Source organism: Abramis brama (assembly GCF_963993115.1).
Source record: "Abramis brama genome assembly, chromosome: 16".
NCBI lineage: Eukaryota > Metazoa > Chordata > Actinopteri > Cypriniformes > Leuciscidae > Abramis > Abramis brama.
In genome coordinates, this window is record NC_139978.1 from 12,247,968 (window position 1) to 12,265,878 (window position 17,911).

General features: G+C 37.8%; 1 protein-coding gene across 2 annotated transcripts in view; it reads left to right on the forward strand.

Annotated features, from left to right (window-relative positions):
- Window positions 1–15,134, forward strand: part of LOC311066213 (glycerol-3-phosphate acyltransferase 4-like) — a 38,153-nt gene extending 23,019 nt beyond the window's left edge. Inside the window, exons 10-14 of one of the 2 annotated variants that reach the window (XR_014603039.1) lie at window positions 194–279; window positions 6,393–6,521; window positions 8,712–8,737; window positions 8,884–8,963; window positions 10,545–10,588. Coding sequence is in view for 1 of the 2 variants with exons in the window: in XM_084087259.1 (XP_083943385.1) it covers window positions 194–279; window positions 6,393–6,521; window positions 8,884–8,963; window positions 10,545–10,653 (404 nt within the window). In the remaining variant the exon portion in view is untranslated. Of the gene's footprint in view, window positions 1–193; window positions 280–6,392; window positions 6,522–8,711; window positions 8,738–8,883; window positions 8,964–10,544 lie in introns of both variants that reach the window. The other variant, XM_084087259.1, reaches the window with a different exon arrangement.
- Window positions 15,135–17,911: the final 2,777 nt, after the last annotated feature.

The following is a 17,911-nucleotide window of genomic DNA, read 5'->3' on the forward strand; positions in this document are numbered from 1 at the left end:
ATTTAGTTTATACGTAGAGTCATGCTTCAACTAAGTTTAATGGTGCAACGCAAAAATATTTAGAAGTGCGCAAGTCGTAACTTAGTGTCCATTTACGTCAAAACTAGGCTAAGTTGTAACTTACGCACAGCTGGTGCAACCAGACCCTGATCTTCTGTTTGTTTCATGTGTTCATCGTATAATTTGTGTCCAGGTACCTGCATTAATAACACATCAGTAATGATGTTCAAGAAAGGAAGCTTTGAAATTGGCTCGACTGTCTACCCCGTCGCCATAAAGGTCAGAAAATATCACTTCCCTAATGAAGATTTTGGGTTAGGAACAGACCTTGATCCTTAAATATTAAACTTTGGTGCATAGCTCGTCCTGTGTTTGTGCAGGGTTTTACTGCATTGATAATATTTTGGCGGCCGCCAAAATGAAACTTTGTTTTGCCAAAAATGTATTTGATAATTTAATGTGATGATGATTTAAGCTGCTCCCTTGAGTGTTTGTGTAAGCACTGTGTGAAAGGTTTCTATTTACTAGGAGTGGGAATCACAGGGTACTTCATGAATACGATACAATACGATACACGATACATGTCTCACGATACCGATAATATCACGATACAGCAATTCTGCGATAATCAATGTATTCCTAGACAATCATATACATATACAGTGGGGAGAACAAGTATTTGATACACTGCTGATTTTGCAGGTTTTCCTACTTACAAATCATGTAGAGGTCTGTAATTGTTATCATAGGTACTCTTCAACTGTGAGTGATGGAATCTAAAACAAAAATCTAGAAAATCACATTGTATGATTTTTAAATAATTAATTTGCATTTTATTGCATGACATAAGTATTTGATCACCTACCAACCAGTAAGAATTCCGGCTCTCACAGACCTGTTCGTTTTTCTTTAAGAAGCCCTCCTGTTCTCCACTCATTACCTGTATTAACTGCACCTGTTTGAACTCGTTACCTGTATAAAATGGCGTTTTTCCACTACACAGTACCAGCTCGCCTCGGCTCGGCTCGACTCGGCTTTGTTTGGTTTTCCACTGTGTAAAAGTTGTACCTGTACCTGCTTCCAGGTACTTTTTTTCGTACCACCTCCGGCGAGGTTCTAAGCGGCAGACTGCTGATTGGTCAGAGAGAATCGTCACTATTCACTGCGTCATTGCACGCGCCAGACGGAGTATCCTGAATAAAAAACAGCAAAAACAAAAACATCCAAAAACAGAATACACTGGACAATAGGCAAGCAGCTTGGTGAGAAGGCAACAACTGTTGGCGCAATTATTAGAAAATGGAAGAAGTTGAAGATGACGGTCAATCTCCCTTGGTCTGGGGCACCATGCAAGATCTCACCTCGTGGGATCAGCCCAGAACTACACGGCAGGACCTGGTCAATGACCTGAAGAAAGCTGGGAACACAGTCTCAAAGAAAACCATTAGTAACACACTACGCCGTCATGGATTAAAATCCTGCAGCGCACGCAAGGTGGGTCGTGGCTGGGTCTTCCAGCATGACAACGACCCGAAACACACAGCCAGGGCAACTAAGGAGTGGCTCCGTAAGAAGCATCTCAAGGTCCTGGAGTGGCCTAGCCAGTCTCCAGACCTGAACCCAATAGAGAATCTTTGGAGGGAGCTGAGAGTCCGTATTGCCCAGCGACAGCCCCGAAACCTGAAGGATCTGGAGAAGATCTGTGTGGAGGAGTGGGCCAAAATCCCTCCTGCAGTGTGTGCAAACCTGGTCAAGAACTACAGGAAACGTATGATCTCTGTAATTGCAAACAAAGGTTTCTGTACCAAATATTAAGTTCTGCTTTTCTGATGTATCAAATACTTATGTCATGCAATAAAATGCAAATTAATTACTTAAAAATCATACAATGTGATTTTCTGGATTTTTGTTTTAGATTCCGTCACTCACAGTTGAAGAGTACCTATGATAAAAATTACAGACTTCTACATGCTTTGTAAGTGGGAAAACCTGCAAAATCGGCAGTGCATCAAATACTTGATCTCCCCATTGTACATCACAATATCTGTCTAACCATGAAAACAAAATGCCCATGAAAAGGCTTAAGTGCAGGTTTCCTCTCTTTATTCAAGTCCAAACTGTTAGAAAACAGCACAAAAAGTTTTTCAGTCTGTAAATTAAATTCAACATTTCAAAGTAAATGAAACATTTTATGCTTATACTTTTTTAAAAGCTTAAACTGTTCTAAATGTAAACTGACACATTTACCTACTTATCAACTTATTTTATAAACATGGTACATTTCAAAATTTTACAAGTTTACTCTTCCTAAAAATAAACTTGTGAATAGTGTTGTCAAAGATACCGACTTGGGTATTTTAAAATGTAGAAAATGTGACGATACCAGCATTTCCGCCTAGCATTTTGAGCGCTGTTGAACGGATTCTTAAATACTTCTGATTGGCCGTTGTGTTCTGGCTCGCAACATATATGTCTGTGACTGGCTTCAATGATCAACGCTTCCAAAACATGTTGTAAATAGGCATAGACATACAAAGTAACCATGTGAACTGAGAGTGTTGATGACCCTGTTCATCCGCCACCACTGAAAACTATTTTTGACCCAGGAAAAACCCTGTCGTGCTATGATCATAAACGATATCTGAATTATACACACGGTAGTCTGAGACCACTAATAGATAGATAGAAAGATAGATAGATAGATAGATAGAGAGATACTTTATTAATCTTTCTCAGGAAATTAGATTTGTTACAATAGCAGCAACCACATTCAGTCCTCGCACACAAACAACATCAATCTATCTACTTAACTACATTCATAAAACAAAACTTTCACTAAAGCTATACCCTATAACTTATTAACTAAAACATGCTGATAAATACTAAAAACAAATACGCAAACAAAATTAACTAAATCATACAAGCCCTATTTTAATAATACCAAGAACTTAAAATATTACAAACAAATGAATAAATATAAATTAGACATCAGACTCAGTTATTAGTTATTTTTCATGCTACATTAGTTAAATTAGTTAATAGTTTGACAATTTTAAGTTTTAAGTTTTTGACAGCAGCAGTCAAGCTGCATGAATTCCACAAGTTTGTGTGAAACCTGATGATCATGTATTAAAAATGAACCAAATAACATCTTGTGGAAATGTGACCTTTTGAATAAAAGAGACACATGATTCATGTCACTAATTTGCTTATCAAATCTGTGGCCTAGAAATACAGCATAATTTGTTTCTGCTCAAAATCTTTAAAAGTATAATCATGTGGAATTTTAAGTCACGTTTTTTAATTTACATTTTGTCTTTCACTGATCATTTACATAGGCAAATGTGGCCAATGCCCATTCATGTGCCTTTAACACTTGAAGCATAATGGATATATTTATTAATCCAAAATGAAAGATTTTTTTCAACTAGGAGTAATGTTCTAGAGAGAAATGCCTGAACTGACCAGAATGAATGAATTTGTGTTTTTAATGCTGCAGCTTGTAGCCTGTAAGATTTCACTCTCTTGTTTTGATCTGTGAAGCTACTTTCAAAGGTTCCTCCTCGTTTACATCCTCTCATACTTTATGAGCTTTTATGGTAAGAAAAATGATGAAGAGGGATGTTGATGTCCTAATCAGTATTTGTTAATAATAACTTTACTAAAGCAAGATAACCCTAACCATAATCCCAAAAGAGGGTTTGGATGGAGCAAGCGGTTAGTAAATCTGGCTTTCAGAGAAAAGATTATTTTTGTTTTGTATTAGCTTGCAGGAATATGTATTTAAAGCAAAAATTTGACTTATATTTTAAAAAAAGGCCCATTCTATATATATATATATTATGTGTGTGTGTGTGTTTTGTTGTTTTACCTTATTGGTGTTTTTTAAGCATAAACATCACTTAATTTCCCCATTAAAACAGTTTAAAAGTTCCCGTGGCCAGTTAGTAGAGCATGGCACTAGCAACAGCAAGGAGTTTGATTTGTATACGAATGTATCGAATGCTTGAATCTAATTGGTTGACAAAGGTGTGCAATTCTTTTCAGGGAAACGCACGACTAAAGTAGTTCCAGGCAGGTCTTGACCGCATTACATGTCCATATCAATTTGCTAAATGATTTCAGTTATTTTAAAGGTCCTTGCAGCCTACAACAGCAAAAGAACCAAAACCCACAACGACACAGACCAAGCAAATAAATATAGTAAACAATAGGATAAAAACATCAAATTATTTCCATGTTTTTTGGCCACAAAATTACGTTTTATTATGTACGGAAACACATACAGTCTTTCTCCCGCACTCTCTCCACTCAAACGCGCGCACACACATTCAGTACGGACACACACACACAGAAACGTGTTGTCAACGTTGCTCTGACGATTTTATCAATAAAATAGTTTAGCAACTTAAAAGCTACATGACATTTCTCTCTAACGAGGTAATAAAAATGCTGTTCTTGAAGCAGATATACTTACAGTTTCACTATTAGTAGAGATGCTGCTGCCGAACACTGTTGAGAGATGCACAGACTCAGGCAACTGTATTAGTTTGCTATCAATGGCTTAAAGTGTAAGTTGCAGGTTAACCACCACAGCCAATTAATGTGTAAATTAAAGTGCTCTATATGTATATATTTAATTATTTCTGTCTTAAAATGCGTTAAAATAACATTTATTGGGGTTTCTTCAAAGGTAGCGTGTTTTTTCAGTAACTGGGTGATGACGTCATAAGAGGAACTCGCAACCCATACTCTGCTAGATTCTTACTGTATTATGGCTATTTGGAGAACGACTGAGGATGTGGGAAACCATCAAATTCTTTATGGACCACAGCCCTACAATTTTTAACCGGTCAGGCGTGAGAGAGGGGAGGAAATTGCCAGGACCCATGGCACTCAAAGCGTTATTAATGCTTGGTGTGAGGAGAATGAGTGGAGGGTTGGCCAGGTGTCCTGGTGAGTAGCTACGTTAGAGCTAGTCTAGGCTAGCGTGGTGCAAACTTAACCCGGATAATATAAGGGAACAAGCCAGTCTTTTCAAAATCTTGCCGTCATGTAGAATAGCAAGGAGGGACAACGACTGAAGACATTATTTACTTACATGGTGTCAGTCCAAATCAGAGCTGTAGAGATGCACACACTGCACAGGCACCAATCGCTAGTCTCATCGACGCCTCAAACGTCATGTAATACCCTTCCTCAATCCACGCTATTTCTCACGATTTAATTAGCGATGTTTATTGTCAGAAAAGAAAAAGAGAGATTGATGTCCCCATCACTGTGTTTGTGTGGGCTATGCCACCCAATTGAATCAGCAGTGGAGAGTGTGTGCTGCCGTGAGGTGAATGCGTTTTGGAGTTTAGTGGAACAGCTCGACCTGCGACCGGCTGATCTGACGTGCCTGAACCCGGTGCCTGAACCCGTTTGTTTTGCGAATAGCTTATTCTCATTTCAGGCAGGATCACGGTCCCCTTGAAGTCAGCACACACGAGTATGTTTACAATTGAGTTATTTTATCCATAATTTTTTTATCAAATAAAACATACAACCAACTTTTCTGTAGTTATGCAAGGCATCTATAGCTTTCAAAGAAATACAACATTGAAGAGTACCATACTTAATGCATGAGTAATTACATTTAGATAAAAACCAACATCAAGTTTGCTACATCCCTATAGATGAATAAGGCGAATATAGCTGCTAGCGTACTATTGACTATGCCGGTAACTCTACTAGTGAGTTCCTCTTATGACGTCACGCCCCATCTAGTGGAAGGGAGCGGGAGCGGTTAAAACCTCTGTTAAAAGTGCCAACTTTTCATTATATTCAGCATTTTGGTATAAAAAACAATGGTGGGCGGTTCTTATCTCTATGTTTAATAAACACATTGCATTATCTTCGTGAAAAATTTAATCTGCAATTTACACTTTAAGCCTTTGTTACTAGCTCTAAAATTACGTTTTGGAATTAGCAATGGAGGCATGGGATGAGATGCGTAAGAAATTAGTCCTACACACACTAGAGCAAATATCTTGAAATACATCATTTGAACAATGTCTTGAGATGTGGTAACCGTAGTATAAGCAGAATAATTGACTCCGATCTGTTGAATTATTGGAAAATAATGCACACCCGAGGTGTAACGGCCACACGTAATTCATCGGCCCTTCGTCAGTTATTCCTTACATAAAACTGAATTGAACTTGAAAATTGAAAATTGAATTCAGGAAATATAATGTGAAAACAAGTGCTATTGTCTACAGTTTGTTGTCTATGGATCTTGTTTTAGGAATGTTTGCCAAAAAATCATTAGGAAATTATGATTTTAATCTTTCATCAGCATTGTGATGGGGATCGCACTGTATTTTATTTGTGTCTTTGTGCTTCTGCAGTATGACCCTCGGTTTGGGGACGCCTTCTGGAACAGCAGTAAGTTTGGGATGGTGAATTATCTGCTCAGAATGATGAGTAGCTGGGCCATCGTCTGCAGTGTGTGGTACCTGCCTCCGATGAGCCGCCAGGTAAGGCCGGCATGCACGCAAACTCATCATTTCTGTGAATGCAGTAAAATCTCTGTGGTATGAATGACCTATTTTTGCGTTGGTCCATTTAATACACAAATCAAACACAAATGAGCCTGAGTGGGTTTGGACAGCCTGTCTGAAGTTTTGTCCGCCCACCACAGATTGGAAATAGTCATCTGTTTTTGCATGTGGGCATGCAAATAAACAAATAGACCATTGTTTTTGATGCATGTGTACGCTCTCGGCTCTCCAAAAAACCAGAAATGGTCACCATAGGTAAATCATTGTGCTAATGTGTTCCGCCCCACCTTGTATGTTACAGAAGTTCTCTGGAAAATCACTGGAATAATGTTGAAGCCCTTCCTTGGTATACTTATTGCTTGTTTTAAAGTGCTCCTATAATACATTTTCGAATATTACTTGTCATGCAGTGTGTAATATATAGCTGTTTGCAAATGCAAAAGGTCTGCAAAGTTTTAAAGTCCCCCTGTAGTCATTAATTGTATTCCTTAGTCTCATCTTTCATCACCAAAATTACATATGGCGCTTTTCCACTACACAGTACCAGCTCGCCTCGGCTCGACTCGGCTCGACTCGACTCGGCTCTGTTTGGTTTTCCACTGTGTAAAAGTTGTACCTGTACCTGCTTCCAGGTACTTTTTTCCGTACCACCTCCGGCGAGGTTCTAAGCGGGCTGAGGCGATACTAAAATGTGACGTGAAAACACGACAGATTGCTGATTGGTCAGAGAGAATCGTCACTATTCACTGCGTCATCATTGCACGCGCCAGACGGAGTATCCTGAATAAAAAAACAGCAAAAACAAAAATAAAAACATCCAAAAACAGCATACACTCGATTTCCTCCATTGTCCTGTGTGTGTGGGTAGCGGGTGTGTCTCGCGCGTCTCGCGTAAAAGATTAAGTCACGGCAGTTTCCTGCGGCGTCGCTATGACGACCAGGTACTATTGTGGAGGTACTATCTGCAATGGAAAACGGAGCGAAAAGCGAGCCGAGCCGAGCCGAGCCGAGCCGAGTCGAGTCGAGTCGAGTTGAGCTGGTACTGGTAATGGAAAAGCGCCAATATTTAATTGTTTTTTTTTCCTTGAAAAAACCTTGCCTCATTTAGTATACGCGGTTCTATGAATATGCAAATTAGCCCCGCCTCCAGTCACTCACACCAGCTCAGAGATCCACTCGTTGACGATCACACATTGACCTGATTGGTTACAAGGTAGGCTAGTTTGTGATGTCAGAAACACCAGTGATTTTTGAGATTGCGTTTTTGAGACTGTCTTTGATTCACTGCAGTTTTTAAGAGAAAATTCTCAGCAATGGTGCTGACTTATGAATTTGCACATGGTTTGTCTCAAAGCATATTAAAAACACCACATAGACATATAAACAATATTAAAAGCTTGATTTTCACCACACGGGGACTTTAAATATCAAAGGACATGGCAAATAAAGTTATTGTCCTCTAAAACAAAGAATCGATTTGAACTGCTGAAACGAGTCGTCAGCAATTCCAGTCTTGCTTCCTGTTACATTCCTATATAACAATGTAACAAATTTGCATAATACCAGCCCATGCTCTTAATTGGCTGCCCGTGAACAACGTCTACTTTGACCCACCCTCAAACACTGTAGTTGTTGGTGAGGCCTGGAAGAGTTTGGTTTGTATTGTTGAAATGTCGAGAAGACGCTGTTTTCAGTGCTGCGAATCCACTTTGCATGCATTTCAAAACGATGAGGACTCGCGCTGGAATTGATATGTAAAAACTGACGCCATTGTGATTGCTTGTATCACTGTGTATCAAGCGTTGAGGAAGAAATTCAGATATGATAATAGGCGTTTCATTTCTGACACGTGCTGTAAGCGGTAGACCAATCACAACAGACTGGACCGTTTGACCAATCAGAGCAGAGATTAGAGAAACTGAATCTTTACACAAACTGTTTTCAGACTCTTTAAGAAATATGGTTATGTGCCATGTGTGTATTATGAGAACATTTAAGTGTGTTTTGACCTTGGATGTATGTTAACCTATTGTAAGAGACTTTAACATTTAAGCAACATTACTGTTGTTTTAGATAAACCTGCTATTAAAGGGATAGTTCCCCAAATATGAAAATTCACAACGCACTTACATACATTTTTTGTTTGTGTCTGTTTGTTTATGAAAGTCATACACATCAGGGATGACATGAGGGTGAGTAAATGATGAGAGAATTTTGGGTGAACTATCCCTTTAATAGAATGTGCTGAAAATAATTGTAACAAGTATGAAAAAATACATTTCAAACTCTTAAAGCACAAGATCAAGGTTTTTGTCAAGGTCTGTTTTGTCTCCCTCAGGAAGATGAGGATGCCGTGCAGTTTGCTAACAGAGTAAAGGCAGCCATTGCCAGACAGGGTGGTCTGGTGGACCTGCTGTGGTAAGTCGGACTCAGCTATGTTAAGGCCAAAGAGAAGTAATACAAATAGTAATATAAGCCGTAGATGGAGAGATATGTGACAGAACATTAACCAGAAAATGTCTGCTCTTGGCTGGTTTAAGCTGGTCTCCTAGCTTGACAAAGCCCTTCTACAAACTAAAGCCCAAAGTACACTTCTGCTGTCCATGTGAGGTGATTTTCATCACTTTTTGTCATCAGAAGCGTCCGCAGACGTCCACGCCAAAGTCCCTTTAAGACAAGTCATTTCACTCGGCGGCCATCTTTGAAACGCCTCTCGGGCATGCGAGTGCAGCTCCTATCTCTTTAAATGGGGAAACATAAAATTCTCCAAAAATGTTCGCCAAGCTTACGATTAAATTTCATATTTGAAATCACCAATGAAATCTGACAACAACTGTCTCATAAATTTTGTTTCTAAACGTTTGAATCATGACAGAAAATGACATATTTCAGGCTGGATCAAGCTAACGCGCACGCGTCTAACTGTTTCTATAGACCTTATGCGCCAGAGAAACGAGGGCGCCGCCATCTTTAGAATATTGTCTTTTAACTTCCGTTTTGTGGTCGCTCTGTATATTTCTATGGCATTGCTGTCCAGGAGTAATTCGCTTTTGAAGTGGATTTACTTAATGTAAAGTTAACGAAAGTTATCATGAGGACTGTAATGTTTAAAGCATATGACTAAACAAATGTCAGTCGACCGGGAAGATTTTAAAACGAGCCGTTCATTAATAAACATGCAAAATCGCTCTGAAAATACAGACCGGAAGTCAAAAGACAACGAGCGCAGCGCTGAAAAGAAGTGGGGCTACATAAGGTCTATAGGAGCCGGAGCTTCTAACGGCAGCTGCAGTGACCCGATGACTTTACCAATCAGCGATTGGCTCTTATTTAGAAGGCGGGACTTATTCCGCCATATTGAGCATTGCACTTTTCCCCATTCAAAACAATACGGGTGACTCATCTTGTGTTATTCTATAGTGTTTGTCCACGCACACCGTCCGCATGCAGCCCAGTTTTTGTGTCCACATGGACAACAGCATATGTGTGAGTGACTGCGTGATAAAGTCATCTAGATAAATCCACTAGGTAGTGCACATGCGCCGAACGTGTCTTTCCAAAGGAGGCCAAAGGAGTATACTTTGAAAGGCTCGCACTCTCAACTTTGCACAAGACAAAGTGGAACGCGGAAAATAAAGTATACCCGGGCTTGAGAGACCAGCAAACCAGCTTAGCCATATTCAATTCACATTTGTAAAGCGCTTTTCACAATACACATCGTTTCAAAGCAGCTTTACAGAAAATGCATGAGTCCACATTAGAATTTAGAGTGATCTGTTATCAGAGGTAACCTTCTGAGTTATGTATTTCAGAAATGTACATAAACAAAATAACAGTTAGCGAAAAAATTATTAATTTAAACAATGTAATGATTTCAGGCAGAAACAATGAGCTCATTGAAGTAATGAATACTTGTTTGTTAATAAATGATTATGACATTTGGAAAAATGCATTGGTGCATGTCCTTTTAGTTGAAACTGGGTTTGTGTTTTTCTTTAGGGATGGTGGTTTGAAACGAGGGAAAGTGAAAGACGCTTTTAAAGAGGAGCAACAAAAAATCTACAGCAAGATTTTGGTTGGAACGCAAGCGGACCGCAGTCGTTCTTGAGGAGAGGATGATGATTCAGGTGAGGACCTGGAGGGCAAGAGACGGTTCACAGACCCGGACAACGGCGTTATGGATTTGTTTAACTTCAAATCACAAGAGCTGTCCTTGTTTAATTATTCCTCTTTGTGAAAAGGATCAAAGCTTGTCGAGTGTTAGGTCAGGTCGTGATCAAAACAGTCCACGAGATGCGTTTTGATGCGTAATGTTCCTTTGACCGAAGCCAGTGTAGCGTGTGTGTCAGTCTGTAGTGGCCGGTTGGCTCACGAGGAGTCATAAGGATGCAATGTGGTAGTTTAATGGTTTCTTTCTCTTTTTTTGTTTATTACTTGGTTAGTTTTTTTTGTTTTTAATTAACAATTTTTTATCTTTTTCTTATTATCATTTACTCTTAACGTATCATTAGGATGTAATAAACTATTAAATCTGATGGCCATGAATGGCTCAAGGAAACGCCTCATCAGGCTGCACGTAGGAGTCCGAGAGTTTTCCGTTATGCACTTCCATCTCTCTGCTATACTTCTGCTGCGCAAGTCACTTTAATCCTGGATTTTAACTGGAGAAAACAGCAGAAATATGCATGGCAAACCTGCAATTTAATTTGAAGATGACATTTGCAGACATGTAATCTGCATTGACCTTTCAAAATACGTCCATGTAATCAATCAAGCCTGTGTGAAGGGTTTGAGAAGAATTGGTTATATATTGTTAGATTTTTTTCTTTCTTGTCCTTGTGTGCCAGATCCAGAAGTCTTTGCCATTTCCATTCACATATGGAAGTTAAACCTTAAGAGTCTTAATGATATTGGCCGAGTTACAGCCAATTGAAAACTCAATGAACTTTTCATGTTCTTCAGGTACTGCATAAATTCAGATTAAAAACATTATTTGTGATGTTTAAACAACACTATGCTGCATGTACTGTATACATGTTTCCTAAAGGATTTATTTTTATTTTCAGATCAACCAACCCTAAAATTGGGACAACTTGTTAAGCAATAGCAAGACTATTTTAACATAATTTTCTTTATTAAAATACATTTTAGCACAACAAAACTCAGAAACTCTGTTGCAAGACAATGTTGCAAAAAACATTGCTTTCAAAAAGTGCACACAACACAGTTATTGGATCTCTTCTCATTTTAAATAATCTGATCTGGTTCAGTAAGTTATCTGACTGATTCAGGCTATAACTGATGACTCATGACATCAGACGATGACTGTTTGTCGGTAACTAAAAACAATGTTGCACTTGTTGACCACAATTTTATCAGATTTTCGTGTGATTTTTTTTTTTCTTTTTCTGTTTAGACCAATGTGTAAAAAAGGCAGACAGGCTGAATGAACATGTAAAGTGATGGAAGGAACAGTATGTACATGTTTTCACCAAATACAAGTGTTCAGAGACGAGACCTATGCTGCATCCCAATTTGCCTACTTATACTACGCCCTAAAAGTATGTACTCTTTTTGTGAAGAAAAAGTTCATACTTTTGACTGTGTAGCAGAAGAGTAGACGAGCTTTGGGATATACTGTACTATCACCTCATTAAATTGCGTCTTTTAACAATGTCAATGTCACTTTATTCATAAAGCACCATTTAAAACAACAACTGTTGACCAATGTGATGTACATAGCATAAACATTAACACAATGAAATAAAACGGATAACGTGACACTGTAACATCAATTAAAAGCTATTTCAAACAAATAAGTTTAACAGTTACTTTGTCGCATAGTTACGCGCATCTTATCACTGCAAACTGGCCTGCGCACATCCACCATGTTTGTAGTTTTTTAACACTTTATTTGTGTTTGTAGTTCTGAACTGAATTCTCCTCCAAAGCGCAATGGGTTGTGGGCAATACTGGCCGTTAAGAGTGTGCGCGGATCCACACTTCGAAAATATACCAGAAATAGTAGACCATCTGGGGACTTGTGGCATACTCTTTTCAATAGACTATGCTTTGGGATACACTTATTCTAATCTCACATACTATTTAGGATTGATTTGGGAGGCAGAGCCACTTCCGCTTTCCTCTTCGGTCTCTTAGCAAAACAGTCTTTTTGTGAACTGCCACCAAGTCATAATTTTATGTAACAGCAGCGGCTTTGGGCATGTGACCAAAGATGCAAATCTTATTGGTTGGCCAATTATATTTTCAGTGTGATGGAAAAGAGATTAGAAAAGTGCTGGATTTACGGCATGCTAATGTTTGTGTTGTTCAAATTAAAATATTTATCGTGCCGAATTTTCACACAGAACATTAAGGCCTTAACTCAGCTAAGAAATTGCCATGTCGTTACAAAAAAAACATTGGCATAACAGCTAAATACTGTACAGGAGAAAACACTGTATGCAACTACTATCTCTAAAACTAAACCACTAAAGGGCTCATAATGAACGCTAGTAGTTTCACAACGAGAACCCTTTTTGCTCTCTAAAAAGAAAATGTACCACAGGTCTTGTTTCAGGACTATGTTTGGTTACAACCACTAACAAACAAGATGTTGCTTGTTTAGCTTATCGTGTTAAAGCTCGAGTGGCATGAGCCACGTGTGTAAAGCGGTTTCTCAGACACTTTTTGGCTTCTAGTGAATATGATTAGTTTGTATTGGATGATATCCACTCAAGCTGTGAAGTTCTGAATATTAACCTTCATATGGGTGTGTGCAGCCATCTTGCACCAACCTAGATGGTTATTTTTAGGATTTCTCATTCAACCATCATCATAATCATGTCATTAGTCGTTTGTAAGAGCAGCGTGTCTCACAGAGCCTGGATATTAGCTCAAGGAGGCATGTACAGTACAATGGAGTTTTGATTCAACAAAGTGTGACAAGTATTTAAATATAATTATCCCTCATCTACAAGCTTGAAAGTGGAATTGAATTGGCCCCATGTTGTGTTACTCCACAAAATTACATCTTTAAAGACAAGTCTGCCTGTGATAAAGTTTGATTGAGTAATTAAAGCTTTAGATCTCTGCTGTGATCTGAAATGGTGCGACTGCATACCAGCGTGTGAAGCAATTCGGCTGCTGGGCTCAATATGTGGGAATGACTCTTTTCTCTACGCTTTTAAACCAGTTACTGAGCGCATATAAATGGCTCTGTCAGTGGAAACATAGTGAGTTTGTATAAACATGTCAAGGATTGTACCATATACAGCTGCTCATGTTTTCAAGGACTCTGGTTCTCGGCTTTACGTGGAGGTTCAACTGGAGATTTCACTGAAGCTCAGCGTTGTGGGAGCCTTTGATAATATAAGACTTATTCCAATTCACTGACATTGTGCATCATATATGTTTAGCAATTTATCAGTTCAGTATCCTTCTGGGATCCAGCAATTCAGTCTTCTCTTTAAAACTTAAAATTGACAGGCTTTTCTGAGATACAAAATGTTGGCTGTTTCGGGCTTGACAACTTCCTTTTATTGTTTTTAGAAATTTCTGATATTTATAAAAAACATCTGCTTCTGCAAAACAATGATTGCATTGAAATTACTGTATTTCAAAAAACTTTTTGTACAGCATTTTATTTTGTAATTCACTAGCATTCAAAGGTTTTTGAAACAAGTCTGTTATGCTCACTATAGCCACATTTATTATTATATATAAACATACAGTAAAACAGTAATATTGTGAAATTTATTTAAAGCTTTATTTTGTAGCAGCCATTACTCCAATGTCCAGAGGCACATGATCCTTAAGAAATGTTTCTTGAGCAACAAATCAGCATATTGCAATGATTTTTGATTATTATAAATGTTGAAAATGTGCTGCTTAATATATTTGTGAAAACCATGATCCATGATGATGATTTTGTAACATAAATGTCTTTTACTTTTAGGTTTAATCAATTGAATGCATCCTCATATCATCCTCGAATGATAAGTGAATGTGTACATTCTTTTTTATAGTTGTCAAACCTGTGGGGAGACATTACAGGTCAATAGGGTTAAAAAAAAAAACACATTCTCATTGGTTTAGACATTCTCACATAAAAGTTCTAAAACATTTGTTAATATAAACTTGCCTTTATTTTTTAATAAATAGATCCTGATGTCCAGTATGAAAGAACAATAATGTTTTATGTTTCAAACATGTCATTGTAGGTTTTAAAACATGACTTTTGCTGGCTCTCATGAGGATTTGTATCATTTACTGTGTCTTTGGCATTTTCTTTGATATTGTAGTAAACAATGCTACTTTTATGCACAGTAGACAGCACAAAAATCGTAATATCCTTTAGATTAGTCCATCCTACAAGAAGAAAGTGTGAGATTTGTACATTGTCATTAAATTGGATTAATGTCACCATCCACATTAGGTGAGTGGGTGTGTGTGTTGCCAGTGATTTGACTGAAAACAGCACCTGCCAATCATCCACCTGTTTGTCACTGTTCGTTCAAAATGTTCTAATGTGATATATATATGTACAACTATATATAATATGTCATACAAGAAAATAAAAAAACTTAAACACAACATTCTGTCAGTTTCAAGTTTATGACGAGAAAAGTTTCTAGTATCCGTTGCTTTTTGCTTTTTGATTGATCCCTGAGTAGGGATCAATCAAATCATTTTGAACGCATCTTTAATATGTCTCGGGAACAACGAGTTGTCTCACTGATTTGTTCATTTTGCGAACATCCCAAAGGTTCTGTACAGGAAACAGAAATGATTCGTTCATCATCGATCATTCGTTCTTTGTGACAGCCGTATTGGATTTGGAAATTAGTTAATAATTCCCAACCTTCCTTACAAGCAAGCACGTAGTTGGTTTTTTTTTTTACTCTTAGTTACGTGATGCGTCTCTGGTCTCAAATTTCTTACACTTTATAATTTTTTGAATTTCTGTCATGATGGTTCTTTTCCATAACTCATGATAAAACGAAGGACTCGGACCTGAAGATTCGAGAGGTGAACTAATCATTTCTGTTTCCTGTACAGCCTGTGGGACTGCGACGTGACAAAAGAACGAATGACGTGGATAGGGAGGTGAGGTGAACTAACAAGACCGCATATAGCCTGAAGAATGAATCATTGCTGTTTCTCATCATTTGGCTGTGGCTGCATAATAGTTTTTTCTTATTCTAAATGTGATCAACTTTACGTAAGTTAATGTGTTAGGGAATTTGGCTATAACCATGTAACATTTAAATTATATTCTGCTGAAATGAACAAATTGACTTCAAAAAAAGATTCATTAATTTTTCTGAACGAGACTCAAAGATCCGAGTCGGTAAAATGATCCGAACGTCCCATCGCTACTGCGGAGGTGGAGCAGGCTGTAAAAACAAACGGAGAACTTGACATTGGTTTTAGGCTCTATATTGACGTATTTCTGGAGAACTGTGTCAAACAATGAACCAGAGGGACAAGTTGTTCTGCCAGAGTCCTTTCACTTAACATGAATTATAAACATCCATTCAGCCTGTCGTTGCTGGGCTGGAGTCTGACCTGAGAAACAGAGAATTTCCTTCATGGTGACATTTCACTTGAAGAGTGCCAACTCTTAGGTAACACCCTGTAGACCAAGAGGGGATACAATGACTTCACCCAGCCAAAGAGCTGATGGATAGATCACAACACACACACACACACACACAAAAAAACTGCAGTAAACCGCAAGCTTATTGTTTTCACATGTTTGGCACAGAGGATTAGATTTAGATAATAACAGATCTTTAAAATAGCCAATAGTTTTCATCTGGTGAATGTCACTCTTGCATTACCATGTGATGAGTTCCAGATCTCCAAATCAGTTTTGATGGAACATTCAAAATGACAAACTGACTCCAATTAAGTGTCTGCCAGGGCACACCGAGCACGTGAACATGTGCGTCAGTTTCTGCACAATTACCTTACCTTTACCAGCTGTGAATCCATCAAACTAACTAGATTATGAACTGATGTCTTTATCTAATTTGTTGTTCTGCAACAGCACAGATGCAGAACAGAAACTACTGACATCCGTTTTTGTTGCTAGTGGGACTTTTTTACATAATATATGCCATGATGCAATAAATATTGCATGAGATGCTATAAATACCATGAATATTGCATATGGCATCGTTATTAAACAATAACGCATATTGTAGTTTAACCTGAGACCCAGAAGTTTGCTTTCAATTGCTTTCTGTTGTTTGCACTCCACATCAGTTTGTGTAAAACCTGATTATCATGTTCTCAACGATTCAAATAGCATATTTTGCTTCAATGGAAGGAAATCTGACCTTTAGAACAAAAGAGTTCACATGATTCATGTTACAAATTACTTATTGGATTAGTGACCTAAAATCTCCAAACTCCAAAAACAGATTTAAACGTGGTTGCAGACATTTTACTTTAATGCTCTTATTCTCCCTCTCTCTCGAAATATATATATGTATATGTATTTATTTATCAGGGGTGTTTCCTCCAAGGAGGTTAAGTTAAAAAGTGTATAAATCATGATATTAAAAAGTGTATAAATCACTTGGGTTTTTTAAGTAACACTGTGTAACAGCGACACCTGCAAATAAAGTTACAGTGGGAGTCTGTGTCTCTCTTGCCTCCCCAGAGCCCATTGACTTTTAACAGACCCTCTAAACTTTAGCGTGCGCTGGGTTTAGTGGGGGGTAATTGAGAATGAATGGGGAAAATCACATGAGACCCATTGCGCTATGATTGATTATGGTTAAATGTGATTGGTTTGTGCGTTAAATCCCACCCCTTGTTTTCATGTGCTTTCGTGAATCGGTCTGGATGAACAAAATGATGCCATTTAATGGGAAGACTAATTAAAAACAACTCAGCCATTTAAATATCATCGCTTTGTCACGTCATAATCTAATTTGAAATGGACTAAAAACATGATGACTGTATGGATTTTTTAGTGAGCAATGGTGAGATTAAAGGTAATTCTTCGTCTGTGATCAGTGTTTCCGAGCTTGATAACTGATGAAAAAAAGTTGACTATTAAAAAGAACAGCTGAACATCAGTTTACAAATAAAATATATTGTTTAAATTTGTTCCTTTAGTTATTCTTTTGGAGTAAATGTAAAAATGCCTAAAAAACTAACTTGATGGGATTTATACTTGGTTTTAAAGAATTAATTACATAGTTAATGTAAAAATACAAAATATAATTGTATTTGGTTTCTCTTTTTTATGAACCTGTGACATGAAATTACATTATTTATATATATTATGGGGTTATTATACATTATGGGGACAGAATGTATGTTATACTTTATGGAGACAAAATGTCCAC